The 16873-nt window shown below is 42.2% G+C and overlaps 2 protein-coding genes across 3 annotated transcripts; one reads left to right on the top strand and one right to left on the bottom strand.

Moving 5' to 3' along the window:
- The first annotated feature begins 489 nt into the window (after positions 1–489).
- On the top strand, positions 490–2603 carry LOC122000854 (transcription factor bHLH94-like). The gene is made up of 3 exons (XM_042555326.1): positions 490–1342; positions 1943–2335; positions 2408–2603. The coding sequence occupies exons 1-3, from the start codon at positions 881–883 to the stop codon at positions 2498–2500; spliced, it is 948 nt and encodes a 315-aa protein (XP_042411260.1). The 5' UTR covers positions 490–880; the 3' UTR covers positions 2501–2603.
- A 2924-nt stretch (positions 2604–5527) lies between these two features.
- Positions 5528–10980, bottom strand: LOC122000853 (probable bifunctional riboflavin biosynthesis protein RIBA 2, chloroplastic). 2 transcript variants are annotated; one of them, XM_042555325.1, is made up of 8 exons: positions 10708–10980; positions 10488–10601; positions 9599–9986; positions 9270–9491; positions 8222–8547; positions 6846–6975; positions 6364–6660; positions 5528–6061 (listed from the first exon to the last, which is right to left on the bottom strand). In XM_042555325.1, the coding sequence occupies exons 2-8, from the start codon at positions 10535–10537 to the stop codon at positions 5828–5830; spliced, it is 1647 nt and encodes a 548-aa protein (XP_042411259.1). In that variant the 5' UTR covers positions 10538–10601; positions 10708–10980; the 3' UTR covers positions 5528–5827. The 2 variants fall into 2 exon arrangements, with proteins under 2 accessions (XP_042411259.1, XP_042411257.1); XM_042555323.1 differs by having other exon boundaries at positions 10488–10589.
- Positions 10981–16873: the final 5893 nt, after the last annotated feature.

Genomic DNA, 16873 nt, shown 5'->3' with positions numbered 1-16873 from the left:
CTGTCAACTGAACGCTTGTTTGTACACATCCATGCATGCTGAATAATTTCACTTGCAGGACTGATGTCGCCAAATGCAGCCAAGCAGTCATCTATGCGGACAGTAACCTTGGCTCACTTCAGTACTTTCTCTGAAAAAACAAGGAAACAAGACAAAAATGTGCATATGCATGAAAGCTAAAAGGAATTGATCATTGAGGCGGAAACTCAAATTCTGGAAGAACAATATTATGATTTCAAATGCTGAAGAAGCTGTTTGGTGTCAGTGATGATTCCTGTAAGAAATTGAGAGTTCCTCTGCATCACAATCACAAATTTTATTGAGAGTTCCTCTACATTCTTTCTTTCTTTCTTTCTTTCTCCGTACAATTTATGTTTGTATTCCATCGCCATGTTGGACACATGGCCTACTCCTCCATTGCACTCAACACCATGTTCTCTGGCCTCGGTCCCAAGACTCTAGGCCTGTAGAGATTCTGACTCTGATTGAGATCTCTTTTTCTTCGCCCGTTCTCTTCTGATCTCTGGGCCCTGACTCAGATCACATCAAGTTATTAGAATCTGATCACAACAGAAGCATCTTTCTCCCATTCCTTTGCAGTTCTTTTTCACTATTAATGATAGATTTCAATTACACTAACACATTCAACTTAGCCTAACTGCCCATGCTCACCTTGATACTTGCTGCTTCCCTTCCCTTCCTTTTCAGACCTCACGTGGCAACCTTGTTCTGTTCTCGTTCACTGAGGCCTTTAAAACCTCGTCTCGTCAGCTGCTGCTTCCCCTCCCAGCATCATCTCCCTATGTAAGAAAACCTCCTTTGGGTTCTTTTCTCTGGTTGAGTCTCGAGTCTTCTTCCCTAGTCCTCTACTTGCGGTAAAATGGCGCTGGAAGCTGTAGTGTTTCCACAGGACCTCTTTGGCTACAGCATGAGAGAGTTGTTCAGCATTGGAGGGGAGTTTTGGGGCTATGACTTTGGCGATGGAGAGCAAGGGGCTGATAAAAATGGGGCGGTTCCACTTGAATGTAATGCAATTGATTGTGCTGGTAGTCGAGGAAGCAGGGAACTAGAACAAAATGCGACTTTGGACGCCTCTTGCTCCACCGGGGTGCAAGTCATCGAGAAATCATCATCACCGGAGGTTGCCGCCACCCTCGACACGCTCGTTTTCAGCCCGACCAAGGGCCGGAAAAAGAGGCAGCGGTCGAGGATCGAGAAGAACCAGGAGGAAATGGAGAACCAGAGGATGACTCACATTGCGGTGGAGCGCAACCGGAGAAAACAGATGAACGAGTACCTTGCTGTGCTCCGGTCACTGATGCCGGCTTCCTATGTGCAAAGGGTTTGCTTCTCTCTCTATCTCTCTCCCTTCCCTTTTTGCAGCTTAATTTCATTCCATATAATTTCCTTGGAAAAAAAAAAAAACTCGTTCTTTCACATAGCACGGATTGTGAGGATTGTGAGGGACAACGTAATTGCTACAATTTCATTCCATATAATTTATATTAAATCTCTGCCTTTGAGGTTTGTAATTGTATATTAATCGTATATTAATCTGTGAGTGAAATCTCCACATTTTAGTATGTATTTATCAGAAGCATATAGTGACTGGTTTGCCAGGAGAGAAGACTAATTGTTTGTGTCGCTTAGAGATTTATCAATGTCATACAGTTGTGGACCAACAAAACTCTGAATATTCTTTTTGTGATTGATTTATCAGCACTTAAGGCTAAGATCTCGTCTATTCTTGTTGTCTTTGAACAGAATTCCTACACAGTTCCACAATATTGCTTCATGTTGTCACTGATCATCACTCGCTGTTCACTGTGACTAACCTTACACATACCTGATGGGGCCCTGTGCTCCACCATAAATTTCTGAAATTGTTCATTCCAATTTTCAAGCAAACCAAGCTTAAGAGCACGTTGAATTCTTCATGCAGAGCGATCAAGCATCCATAATTGGAGGGGCAATCAATTTCGTCAAGGAGCTTGAAAAGCTAGTCCAGTTTCTTGAAGCTCACAAAAGAATCAAGCAACGATCTGATTCAGCCCCGTTTGCCGATTTCTTCACCTTCCCCCAGTATTCATCCAACCCTTGTGCAAAACCTGCAGTTAATGAGAACATACACGAGCATTTGTCGGAGAACAAGGCATCTGCAGCAGACATAGAGGTGACCATGGTAGACACCTATGCAAACCTGAAGATCCTCTCGCCGCGGCAGCCGAAGCAGCTGCTGAAGATAGTGATTGGATTGCAGAACTTACACCTGACCACGCTCCACCTCAATGTCACCACCATTGATGAAACGGTCTTCTACTCCTTCAGCCTAAAGGTACAGTTGAACCTGAAGTCCTCTTTAACCACGACCATTGTTGCCAGTTAATGAAGTTTGTGAACTCCATAGGTGGAAGATGAATGCCAATTGACATCAGTGGATGAGATTGCAGCAGCAGTGCACCAACTGGTTGGCAAAATTCAAGAAAATGCTTCCTTTTGAGTGTACCATGTGATTGTGTTTTCAAGACAATATGTTTGCTGTAGTAATTTAGCTCCAAATGTTTGTTTAAGATCGTATCCTGCTGAACTGATCTGAATGCAAATTGTCAGCTATGTTCATTGACAAAAAAAATTGAGAAGATCACTTCAAAATTATGAAAAATGAGCTTAAGTGTGCTCGATTAAAGGGAAGCTAGCTCACTTTTTTTCATCAAATGGTGCTGCTGTACTTGATGTAAGAGCTCACTAAATATAAAAGCTAAAGGACAAAGAATGAATAGTCTGTACAGCCCTAGTAGGAAGTAATTCTATCACTTTGTAAGCTACCTTGTATCTGTTGGGAGTTAGATTATTGTGATGACAGGAACGGACAGGGTGGGCAGTGGTGTTTGAGATCCCATGAGTTTCAAAAGTAGACTCGAAAGGAAAAACATTCAGAGCCCTAGGTCTTGTACAATTTCTAATTTATATATCATTGGTCCAGATCTGGAGAAGAAGACTTTTGTCTGGTCTTAATATCAAAGATTTAAAGGTGAAAAGCTTGGTGACTTCTTTTGCCAACAGGAGGATCTCACACAACTGTTTCAGGAATGACAGAAAAGATGAGTAGGTTACTGCTTCACCTAATGGCCACTAACTCACAACCCCACATCTTTTATTTCATTCTTTAAGCAATCGTTTTATTAACTAATGCTGTGGTAATTGACTTTAGCTATGGTCTTATATGATGCAAGGCAGTCCCAAAGGCTCTGGCCTAGATGTTTTGTTTTCATGTTATTCTTTCTTGCAGAATGGGAGGAAAGGATTCCCTAAAAAGCAACGAGACTGTCGGTAGGCTAAGTACAATTGAGAATTTGTCTTACACATTGGCTTCTTTCATGGCCCTGATAATGCATGTAGAAGTTCTGAGCTATAGTCCTAAACTGGTGCAGAGATTTAAGGGAATTTTGTCTAGCATCTACCATAATAGAAGTAAACCTACTGGTAGTCCCCTCAGAATAGTTCTGGAAAGATTTAGCAAGGCCTACTTAGAAGATAAATGATTAGCAGATGGCTACAAGTGACACTCTGAAGGCTTTCAATTTTTAACTGTTCAATTCATTGAAAGTCTTGCTTTGTGAGAATTATTATGTTCAGCCCAGTGTTCTGGCATTGGGTAGCAGTTCAGAAGGAATCCCTCACAGGGTGGTCCATGGGAAAAGACCAAAAACTGATTCATCAAATAGATCTCCAAGATCAGATTAACAGAATATTGGATATACCTAAAGTTTTGTCTAGATGGAGAGGGACGTCCATGATATGATTTCTTAATAATATTTGGAAAGACATGTAAGTACTTCAATTGCCAATTGCAATGTTAGCTCTGTAAAATTTTCACAGTTTCATACTGTACAATATATGTATATTTATCCTTGGGAAAAAAAAATAAATAGTATATTTATAACAATTTTATTCCTGAACATACTGCTGAAATGTAGCCATTCTATGCATGCAAATTGATGAGTAGTTGCAATGCATTTCTCTTATCATACATCTGAGAGATAAATAACTGGTGGAAAACTTTAAACAAGAAAATTAGATAGATATCACTCAATAGAGAAACAACCATCAATTGACAAAACAAAATTTTGGGGGTCTCTTTCCAGACAGTGCCTCTGCATATCATTTTAAACTCGATGTTCCTGCTCTATCCTTCATTAACATCTCAGTGGTGCAATTATGAGATAGATTGAGACAAATCTAACAGAATCTTTACATTCTAAGACATGGTCCCCCTCATATACTACAAAACGATGAGACACTTGAATATATTTTTTCTGTCTTCGTGCCTTCCTCCTTTATTTCTAAAGAAGTAAAATTAGTACAGAAAGCCAACTACATAAAGAGGGAATAAAGTCAATATTGATTGAAGTTACTGTCAGTATCGAACATGCCAAAATAAATTTCATAAAATAATTTAGGAGTGCTATCGTCTATAGTGTTAATATAGTGATAGGCTATACGGAAAAGTTATAGACTTGATAACTATGAATGATTGGCTTTAGATGAATGTTGTGCTATATACATCTACACAAAAGACTAACAAGCACCTCTGTAATTGTGTCCATGAGACACCAAGAACGTCTATAGCACATTTGTTTTTTCTCCTGCAGATTATTTTATCCTAATTCGCAATTCATCAAAGGAACAAATGAGGAAGAGTTTGGAAATTCTGTCATTCTTCTAGTGAGGGGCATATAGATGATGCAGAGGCTACGCGCTATTTTTGGAGGGAGGTCTGCTGTAATCCATATGGCTAGATTTATATTCACTAATCACTCACGTGCTTAGATTAGATCGATCGAATAAATGTTTCTAAATTGATCCAATCTGTTTCTTAACAATTGAACACTCCGACAAAAAGACAAGCACAGTTCGAGCTGATCAGACCAATCTAAATTGACCAAACATGATGCTTTGTCCAAAATCATAGGTTGACCTGACCTGCCTTGATTTAGTTGACCAGGAATGGGAACATGGTAGTGATCCCATGCATGCTACGTTTCAAGTTTACGTATTACTACTGGTAAATGTAAAGGAAAATCTGAATATTATATTAACTTTTCGTTATTATTACATTCTGATTTGGCTTTCAATCAGATTTGCTTTCTTACGAAGAGGAATCGATCGTTTCTTTTGTTCTACTATAGATTCAATTTTCTTGCTCGTTAGAATTGTCTTGCTTGTGGAAGGCATGGACACGATCGGTGAGCACTCGGACGAGCTCGTTGTCAGCCATCCGTAGCTGTGTTAAATAGGCAATTTAGATGATTTACTATTATTTATTATTTTTTCACAGCGAGATGTTCTCACAGCCTTCAAATGTCTAATTCTATATTTTAAAAGGAAAGCAATACGGTTAAACCTTACCATCAAATAAATATGTTTTGTTAGCCTGCCTAACATCAGAGAACATGATAACTAAATATGGTTTCATTATTATCTATCAAATTTACAGTAGAATATGGAAACCATATAATTTAAAGTCTAGAGAGAAAACAAAAAGTTCAATGCCATTAAGTCCACAGGCGTTAACTTTGTTACAAAATGAGTAGACATTTGAATCCTTCCTGGTTCAATCAATTATAAGATACATTGCTCAATTACATGAGAAAATGCCTCGTTGTCTAGCATCATAGTACAAGAGGAATACCTCAAAAGCAGATGCCTCGACGAACTTTCATGAATAAATGGTGAATGTAGTGCAAAAACTTTTGAATCAAGCTTGCGACTCAAAATTCATAATCAGGACCAAGGTAAAATGTATAGTGCTTTGGCAAAGTCCACATTATGCCTGATGTTGATTGTTAGTTCCGTTGCTTCCGGTGAGACCACCATTGTATCCATAAACATGACCCATCTTTGCTCTTTTTGTCTCCAAGTATCTTCTGTTTTCTGTAGTAATAGGAGTTATCAACGGAACCCTGCCAGTGATGCTCAGTCCATAGCCTTTAAGCCCACCGTACTTGGCAGGGTTATTTGTCATTAACTTCATTGATCGAACACCAAGGTCACCCAATATCTGCGAAAAGGACTTGGCTTTTAGATTGCATGATTTAGAAGTCATATGATAACAAATTCAGTAGAATGATTGATGAATATGATATGCCAGAGCATCTAAACCAGTACCAAGGAACTAAACAATATTGTTATAGGAAATGCTGTCCAATAGGGCCTCAGAAATTAAAACGGATGGATGAGATTTTCTTCATAATTGTGTCATATCAAGACATCTAAAAAATTATACTGGCTAAATTAAGTTTAAGATGGTCCATATTAGCATAGACAGTATTAACAATGCTTGGGTCTATTTCTTAATCCTACCTGTGCACCAATGCCATATTCCCGTGAATCTACAGGCAGTCCAAGTTCCTCATTAGCTTCCACAGTGTCACGCCCAGCATCCTGAAGATTGTAAGCTCGAAGTTTGTGACCAAGTCCAATGCCCCTCCCTTCATGCCCTCGAAGGTAAACCAGCACACCTCTGCCAGCTTTTTCAATCATTTCCATAGCCGTTGCAAGCTGATTACCACAGTCACATCTAGCCGACCCAAAGATATCACCAGTAAGACACTCAGAATGTACCCTCACAAGGATATCCTGACCATCTCCAATATCTCCCTGTATATATGGTATATTTTAAATGTCAAAATTAACAGTATTTGAGTTTCAGAAAAGATAAGAGGATGAAATTTAGTATCATGATCTAAAGACTTGAGTCTTGAGAAGTTAAGCTTCAAATAATACATCAAAAGCAGCAGCAGGCATAAACATAAACAGAAGTTGAATTAAGACAGGCTACTTACTTTAACCATGGCAATATGCTCCATTCCATCAATCACTGAACGATAACAGTAGGCCTGAACAGAACCCCACTTTAAGGGTAAGCGTGCAACAGAGGCACGTTCAACCAGCTTGTCCCTTTTCCTTCTATATCTGTCATATTATGATCACAACTGGAGTTTATTAGAATATTCAGCATTCAGGTATTAAAAAAATATTCTAGGTATTAAAAAAATTAACAAAGAAGGAATTCCAAAGGAAATATCACAGTGCCGCCTGGTGTTACTGAAACCCAGTATGATATTTTTCCCCATGTTATAGCATAATCCTCTACTAAATATAATTTTACAGAAGAAAAATCTCAAAGGACCAGATCGAGAATAATGCCATGAACACAATGAACTTATGGCAATGAAGATTGCAATTTATTGAGGAATATTTTCTTCAAAGCATATTTAAAAGATATTCAATGATAGGACAAGGCCCACCCAAATAATGCGACACAGTTCATGTCTTGTTGTAACTTCATTCCATATTTCCTTAATTTGTAATCATGCCATAGATTATCTTTTTTTTTTCACGATATTAGTTTAGAAAAAATGAGGGTAGTATAATGGGAGTATAGTATGAGGTCAGAATTGAACACACCATTTTGCCCATCAAGGGAGCATCAAATGCATTATAATATATGATAGAAAAATTCTCCAATAGGTGTTAAACATGCAAATAGCTCATATTTGGAGAGATATGATCTTAGAAGAGTCCAATGTTAGGATGAGATCAGTGTCCCACACAAATAATGTGATTCAGCTCGTGGCTTGTTATCTCATATTACTTGTTTCCTTAATTTGTGACCTTATTCCATGTTTCCTTATTTTGTAACCTTCCCATAGATAATCTTTTCTATATTTTTTTTTTGCACAATCTTTTAGTTTAGAAAAATAAGGGTAGTCTAATGGGAGTCTGATATAAGGTTAGAATTGAGCATCATTTGCCCATCAAGGAGCATTGAATGCATTATAATATGTTCTAGAAAACTTCCCCAAGGCATGCTCCTTATGCAAACAGCTCATACCAGTACGTGTCAGAGAATCCTAAAACTCCATATCTTTTCTAATATTGGGAATTTAAGGACTATTAAAGTTAATGCAATTTCAAAAGCAGGCGAGGTTGTACACTTCCATGTTAATGAGTAGAGATTAGCGCACAGCAAGACAGTCAAAAGGAGGCATGGCAGTGTGGTGGTACCAAACACATCAGGCCATCATACTTCTTAAAGAAGCATGGAGGCCATTACTCTATCAACATAAGTTCATCACCTAACATTGACCTGAAAATCTAAAATTTAATATGTTAGCTTTGATATCATTATGTTCCAGAAGATGAAGCAATAGCATACCTTATCAAATCAGCAATCGAAATTATCTTTAATTTTTCTTTTTCAGCAAATTCACGTAGCTTAGGCAGCCGAGCCATGGAACCATCATCCTCATTAACAATCTCACATAAAACTCCAACAGGGGAAAATCCAGCCAGCATAGCCAGATCAACTGATGCTTCTGTATGTCCAGCTCTTTTTAATACACCACCCTCCTTGTATTTCAGTGGAAAGATATGGCCAGGACGGTTGAAGTCCTCAGGCTTTGAATCGAGTGATGCAAGCATCGTAACTGTCTTTGCCCTATCTGTAGCAGAGACACCAGTGGTCGTACCTTCTTTAGCATCCTGAGAATAACGAGTTTAATAAAAGTTGTAATCACCCATAGCATTCATACGAGTCGGAACTTATAGCTTGAGTAAAAAATAAGTAAATAATAAGTTCAAGGCAGATGCTAGCATGTTTAAAATTTCTATTTTGGCAAACACTAATGCAAATTTGAAAACTAAACTAGAAATTTATCGTAAATAGGACACATAAGTATATTTGTATATGTATGAGTAAATGAATCACCGCTTTCACAATTAAAAAGTTAAAACTCAAGGTAATATATCCAAACTATCTTCTGAATTGTAGACAAAATTGCCGAAAATATTCATTTTAAAATTAGATGGAGGGAGAGAAGAGAACAGTTCAGGCATCAAAGGGACTAGATTATCTCATGATGTCAAACAAAAACTAGAATGAGTAATTGAAGAGAAATATTCAAAAGAAAACTACTAAACTGCATAGTGAGGATGCCAAGGGACCAACTCCTTGTATTAGACACTCACTTGTTTTTCACTTGTATCGTGAGGATGCTAAGGAACCAATTCCTAATATTAGGAACTAAATCAACAAACACCAAAAACCACGGCCACCATATATTGTTTTATAAAAAACTAGAATTGGATATCATGGCAAGCTAAAAGAATTATCTATCTATTTCATATGCTTAAAATGACAATTCATAGGGATAACCAATTACTTGATAGGAAGCACAATAGGATGAAAATAAACATATACATACCACTGAGACTGTGAATGCTGTCCGCAACTTTTCTTCATTTTCTTTATTTGATACCATTAGAGGAAGATCCAATCTTTCAAGATCTTCTTCTTTCATGCTTACACACACAATTCCAGTTCCATGTTTGACTATGAATGCCATTGACGCCGGCGTCACCAAAGAAGCTGCCATTATAAGATCTCCTTCATTTTCTCTATCTTCGTCATCAACAACAATCACAAACTGCAAATGTAGATCAATGCTTATTGTTGAGCGTGAAATTTAAGGAACAAGAGTAGCTAGAATGAAGATAATAAAAAAAAAAAAGAAATAATCTGATCAAGACAAACCTTCCCTTGACGAATGTCCTCAATTGCTTCAGAGATAGAAGAGAATCCTTCAGTAGGAGAATCTAAATCAGGCTCATCATTATTTATAGAAAAATTCTCAGGAATCACAGCAATATCAGAAATGCCTTCGGCAAGGGCTGATGAATCTGATGGATACTTGGAATTAGAAGTTGAATCATCTTGTTCAATAATGGTGCTTTGTTGTATTAGCACGTCATCCTCAGGAGAAATTGGTAGACTAGCAAACCCACTATCTGCTTTTGAAGCAGCGCATGTTGCTTTTCTGAAACCATTCGATGTGAGATTTATTCTCTTGTGTTTTACTTCAAATGCACTGTAGTATGAACCTTCATGTGGTTTGAAACACACCCGCAAAACACAGTTCTTCCTGCAATCATTACAACAAAAATAAAGCATCAGATAGTAAACTACTATAGGGCTAATTTACACTGTTTTCCTTTGCAAATTCTGGTATGTAAATTTAAATAGATGCAAGCATTCCATAAGAACCGATCCTACTTTTCTTGTATAATGCCCTAACAGCCTTTCCACATTTAATACCTACAAACTTCAACCTACATATAGGTCTGCTGATTCATCCTAATTGGTTTGTTACAATAAGGAGCAAGTGGCTTTAATATTGCAGCAGACAGAAACTGAAAGAGATGGGGGCAAAGCTCCAGCTTGTACAAACATAAACATTGATAATCAGTAATGGAACATTAGAGGCTTGCTGAAATCACATTATTCCAAGATTTTCCATACGAACATCAAGAAATTTCCGTACCAACGCGGCTCCTAACTAATTCACGAAAGATTTGGATTAAGTAAAACAAATTCGACCGAAAATATATGAAGTGACGAATCGCAAGAGAACACGAGATCTTACTGAGGAAGACGGATGCCAACGACAGGCGAAGCAGAACCAAGAGAAGTCATTCCGAGCGGTCACGATGTCCGACCAAATTCAACAATTTCAGTTGCACAACCCCTACAACACGCTCTAATTACATCAAATTGACATCAAATCCTAAATCAATGACCTAGAAAGCTCCATAATTTTCAGAAGAAGAAAAAAATCCACACCGAACCCCCAAAAAAACACACACCTCGTCCCAGGGACCACCCGGCCGTTTAATCTGATCGAAGATCCGGTGGCGACGCGGTGGTGGTGGTGCAGGCGATTGACCCAAGGGCGAAGGGTTGCAAGAGAGGGAAGCAGAAAACCTCGTTCGGCGGCCTGCTGGAAGGGGCACGAAACGGGATTTAAATAGAAAAAAATGGAAGGATCAGGAAAAAGAGACGAAGCAAGATCGCCTTTTGATAGTCGAAACCACACGGCAGCGGCCGCAAGGGGGAGACGAATCGTTACCGTTGACTGAGATTCTGGGCAAGTTAGCAAGCGATTTGGTCAAAACTGGATGGCTCGCGCCTCGCGGTGGCAATGGATCCGCAAACGAGGGTGGCCAGGGATCCGATAACCCGCTTCATCCACTGATGCTAATTGGTTGCTAACGACGGTAAGATAAATTAAGATTTGCAATTTATCAATTTGTATTTCAATTTCTTTACTAAGTAAAGTTATTATTTTTAATTGAAACTTATAGAAACTACTAGAATTAAATCCAGCCGTTTGTATTTTTATAATATAAACCAATCCTACCCAACTAAATGGAACCAATAAACAGTTTCTTTATATTGTTTTTTATTATTAGTCTAAATACAAGATAGTTACTGGTTGCCTTACATTCCATAGTTTATTAGTATGATTTGGTGCGCTAAAAACATCATCAAGCTCCAAAACAATATAAATGATCCTGTTAGAAAATTGATGAAATAAAATATTGAGATTGTGACACTCTTATTAATCGTTTGTAAATTCCATTCGGATTTGGAATACAAACTATGTCAGTATCGAGTCAGGAAAGGGTTACCCGATGTTAGCCCTTCGATGCTCAAGTTAGTCACCGATGATGAAGTATAAGGCGGAGCAACAAGAAGACTATAGCACAAACAGTGAATATTACATACCTTCGTCGATGTTTGGACTCCCCTTATATAGAGCTCCTGTAGCGCGCGTGCACGCTCCTCGAGACGAGCACGCTTCCCAAAGTTTCCTTTGTTAGTAAAGTGTCTTTGACACGGCACCTTAACGGGTCTAGCATATCTCTGAAATGACAGTAGAAGCTTCCCATCATACGATCTTCTGGCTGTCCATGCTCGGTGTCGGCGGCACCAACTCTCAAAAGGATGTCGATGGATATCAGAGGGAGTGTACTGCTAGGCCGAGCGGGTTAGTCTCTCGGCCGAAATTTCGCCGCTCTAGTATCCCGTTCGGTCGGCTAGAACCTTACTACTCCCGCGTGTGTGTCCGTTCAACCGAAGTTCCACTTTACCACTGCCGAGTCCTATTGCCAGGACGAGCAGGGTAGCCACTCGGCCGAAGTTGAACTTTGCTCATATCAAACTCTGTTGTATGGTCGAGCGAGGTAGCCGCTCGGCCCAACTTCTGCACCTTGTCTCCTCCTCCGTTCGGCGTCCAATAATCCATTGAGGGTCGATTATTTGACTCCTCTTGTGTCAAATGCGGGATCGGACCGGAACCATCTCACTCTGGTCGAGGCATGGTTACTCGATCGGTCGAGGATATCTGAGCGTTGACCGCATTGACTTTGACCTCCACCGTGACAATTATCTTCCACTGGGTGGGGCCCCTCCTCATCACCGCATTACATGTCTCCCCCTCAAGTCTAGTCGAAGGAGGCTGCAAGTCTGATTGACTGGACAATTGTCTGAGTAGTTCTCCACCCGATCGGCCTTCGGCACTACTTGGTTTCTGATCGAGATGCGACCGCTCATTGTCGGTCGCCCTATTGAAGCTTGTCGTTCGACTGTAAGTATGCTCCTTCAATCCGATCGGCACAACGAACATCTATACTTGTGAAATCTTTTCTTGGGTTATCTTGGGCGAGCGGGATCCTGGCTTACTTCACCCGGATTTATGGAAAATCGTACAAATCTCTTCGTATTAAGGCTAAGTGCGCCCCCATGCTCTTATTAAATATCGACCCGTGGCGAGGCGCCACGTGTCACGCCTCACTGCCGCCGCACGCCTGACATGATAGGCGGATATCCGCTGGTGATGTGACATTTGGCGGTTCAAATTCAATGGTCAGATCTCAGCCTGGGTTTCTGCGACCTAGATCGAACAGCTCCGGTCGACCAACCTCCAAGTTTATAAACCCGGGCTTGTCGCCGCCTTTGCGCACTCTCACCTTCGTTCTCCGGCGACTTCATCTCTGTTCTTCGGGCGATTTCGTCTCTGTGCTCCGGTGATACTCCTCTTTTCTTGCTCCTCCGGCGACCCTTTTCCAGTAAGCTTCCTTCCAATCGACTTTGTCTTCGAGTTTTTTTGGTGTTTCTGTGTTCCGGCGATACTCTGCTAGTAATCTTCTCCTTCGCATCCTTTCACTGTGCCTTTTGCGATGGCGAGTTCCTCGCAGCCTCCCACCGATATCCCTGGGCTCTAGTACACCTCTATTGAGTCCTGGTTTGATGCCGGCAATGCTAAGAGCTTGACTGCAGCCTATGAATTTCTCTCTGATTATCAAGTCTTTCTTCCCTCTCCTTCTGATCGTCCAAATTCTCCGTCTCCCGGCTGCATTTGTTTCTTTAGAAATCAGTTTATCATCGGTCTGTGGTTCCCCAATCATCCTTTTTTTCTCATCGTTTGTAAATACTTTCACATCTCCCTTCACCAATTACCGTCGAACTCCTTTCAGCTGCTGTGCGGGGTCATCGTTCTTTTCCGCATGCACGACATTCCTCTCACCCCCGGATCTTCCACTATTTTTATTATCCAAAATTATTCGAGCCGAGAACTTTCCTTTTCCAAGCCCGAGTGGGCTTGATTTTCTTTGACAAGATGTCAACCTCCAACAAGTATTGGAGGGAATATTTCTTTTTAGTACGCCTTCCCGAGCGGCCAGTCTTCCTGACCCACTGCAACTCGAAGTGGTGAATCAGCCTCCCCTGAAATAGTACAAGAGCTGGTCGGACTATCTCAACGCCACTTCCATGCTATCCAGTCAGAAGTATGACATCCACAAACTGTTGTTACAGGGTGTCCTCTACATCTTCGGTCGGAGTCCGATCCGCACCCGACTTCCGTCCAGCCTAGGTTTGCGACCTCTTTACTGTTTCCTTTGATTCTAACTAATTTTTCTTCCTCTTTTGCAGACGAAGTCATGTTACGTGCACGTCTGACCGGCAAGGCGAAGCTTGCGGATGTTGCGATCAATGTAGCTGCTGTGGAAGAATTGGAGAATCGCAACCTGTAGTCGGTCGACTCACAAGAAGAGTCGCAAGATGATAGCGAAGCGGCTCCTGTCTTGGTAAGAGGTGAAGCGACTAGTGGCTCACAACCTCCTTCCGAATGACTTTCAGACATTTAAGTTGAGGGTGCTTCGGGCTCAGCCTCTTCAGCCGAGCCACTGATCAGGCGCAAGAGACACCGAGCGGAGCCTTCATCACGCTCCACCACTTTGGGGGTGCGGTCTGCCGAACGGGTCGAGACGTCGACCCCCTCTCCCGTTCAAGAGTCCGCTGCTCCTGAGTCGTTATATCGGACTCCCTCCCCGTCCAATTTGCCACAAGGAACTGTCTGCGCGCCGCTAGTGGCCTTCATGCCACCAAAATCGAAGGCCAAGAAATCGGGCATCCGTCCGACGTCTTCATCTCGGCCGTCTAGGCGAGCAACCTCTGCACAATCAGCCCCGACCGCCCAGCACCATATAACGACGGTATTGCATCTACCGACTGAGGAGTGAAGCGAATCTAGCGTCGAGTCCCGAGCTCCCGAGCACCAAATAATCATCCAAGGGTCGCTCGTCCAAATATGGGCTAATGCTCGGGCCTGTGCAGCGATGATGCCTCTGGGGGCGCTCGCAGACAGCCACACTCAGATGTCTACTGGGGTAAGTGTTGCACTTTCATAGTTTATTTCTTATTGGCGTGTATATTCGCTTTGTTGTTTGCAGTACTGAGTGGAGAGTCTGACCATGTGCGAAAGACTCGCATTTTTGGAGGAGGAAGTGAAGAAGATGAAAGCGTCGAGCGGCCAATCCTCCGCCACTCAAGAGCAGGCGAACGCCAATGTGGAAAAACTGTGTGCAGATCTAGAGAAGAGCACCAAGCTGCTCGAGGGTGAACGGGGAAAGAGCGCCAAGCAGGCCACTCTACCGGCTTGACTCAATAAGCAGGTAACCACCTTCGACAACAAGATCGAGTCGGCTAATGCGAGGAAGCTTCGAGCCATCAAAGACCTTAAATTGAAGAATAAGGAGACCCAGGCTCTCTCAAAGAAACTCAAGGAAGCTTAGGATTTTCTAGTCACCGAGCGGAACAACCGATTGGGCAAAGAAGCTGCCCTTCGCGGTCAACTCGCCGCTAAAGATAATGCGCTGGCCACCGCGAAGGACAAGCTGGAGGCCTCCCGAGCAGCTTTGAAGACTTATTAAGATGTCGAGGCTGGCCGGTTCAAGACTATGAAGAAAAACTACATCCGCTTGGATGCTTTCAACGACAAAGTTGTCGACCGGTCACTCCGCGTGTTTAACCTGGCGATCGACGGGATGATCAACCAGCTCAGAGAGGGTGGCTACCTGTTGGCGTCACTGACCAGCAACATCATTAGTCGGGACAAGCTTACCACATCGCTGCCTGATGACGTCCTGGATTACCTTGAGTGAGGTCGCGAGCTCTTGTAAAATTTTTGAAGTTTTAATGAATGCTTTTCTGTCCAGCCAAACTTTATCTCCTTGTATTTGTTTCTTTCAACTCATCTTTTGAGCATTGCAAGAACTCGCGGCTTCGTGACTACTCCGATCGTCCATGATTAGTCTATCCAGTCGATCGATCCTTTTTGTCTTCAGAGTTCCATTATGATTCAACGACCTTCGGATCGGCAATGGAATTATTTTGAAGAATAGTCCTGAGCGGTTACTATATTCTAAAGACTTCAAGCTTTTGAGTAGCCCGGGTTCAAGGTCGGCTATTCATCGACGCTTGCCTGCTCACTGAGCTAAGGGTTTAAGGTCGCCGCTCGACCATTGATGTAGACCCGGGTTTAAGGTCGTCGCTCGACCGCTGATGACGACAAGGGTTTAAGGTCGCTGCTCGACCGCTGATGACGACAGGGGTTTAAGGTCGTCGCTCGACCATTAATGATGACAAGGGTTTAAGGTCGATGCTCGACCGTTGACGTAGACCATGGTTTAAGGTCGTCACTCGACCGTTGATGTCGACAAGGGTTTAAGGTCGCCGCTCGACTATTGGTGAAGATAAGGGTTTAAGATCGTCGCTCAACCATTGATGGAGACTGGAGTTTAAGGTTGTCGCTCGACCGTTGACGGAGACTAGAGTTTAAGGTCGTCGTTCAACCGTTGACAGAGACTAGAGTTTAAGGTCGCGGCTCGATCATTGACAGAGACTAGAATTTAAGGTCGTCGCTCGACCGTTGATGGAGACTAGAGTTTAAGGTCGTCACTCGACCGTTGACGAGAGACACACCTCAAGAGGCCTTCGCTTTTTATTCATATTTTGCCATGCGTTCGGGAAACATACAAAAATACATGTATTCACTCGCGCACCTCTCACCCGACCTTGTAGGGTTGGAGATGATTCGCGCTCCATGGCCTCTCAAGCTGCCTTCCTTCTTCATCCTCCAAGTAGTAGGCGCCCGAACGAAGCTTCTGCATGATCTTGAAAGGTCCCGCCCATGGGGCTTCGAGCTTGGTAATGCCACCGATCGACTTCACTTTCTTCCAGACGAAATCGCCGACCTAGAAGGACCTCAGGATCACCCTCCGGTTGTAGTTTTGTTTCATCCGTTACCGGTACGCCGTGAGCCGAACAGCTGCTTTCACTCGTATTTCGTCTACCAAGTGGAGCTCCATGAGCCTTCGTTCGACGTTTCCTTCGTCGTAGTACTGCACCAGATCGGATTCTACTCCGACCTCCACAGGGACGACTGCCTCATCACCGTATACCAAGTGAAAGGGGTTTACGTCGGTCGCCTCCTTCGGTGTCATGCAAAGGGCCCGCAATATACTGGGAAGCTAGTCGACCCAGCTGCCTCCGACGTGGTCGAGTTGAGGATCTCTCGATTGACGACTTTGGCTTATCCGTTGCCCTAGAGGTAGGTCATCGATGTGAAGGCCTGTTGGATGTCATAGCCCTCGCACCACTCTCTGAACCCCTGACCGACGAACTATC

Source organism: Zingiber officinale, chromosome 7A (assembly GCF_018446385.1).
Source record: "Zingiber officinale cultivar Zhangliang chromosome 7A, Zo_v1.1, whole genome shotgun sequence".
Taxonomy (NCBI): Eukaryota; Viridiplantae; Streptophyta; class Magnoliopsida; order Zingiberales; family Zingiberaceae; genus Zingiber; species Zingiber officinale.
Note: the sequence above shows the minus strand (reverse complement) of the source record. Positions and strands in the feature narration are given on the sequence as shown.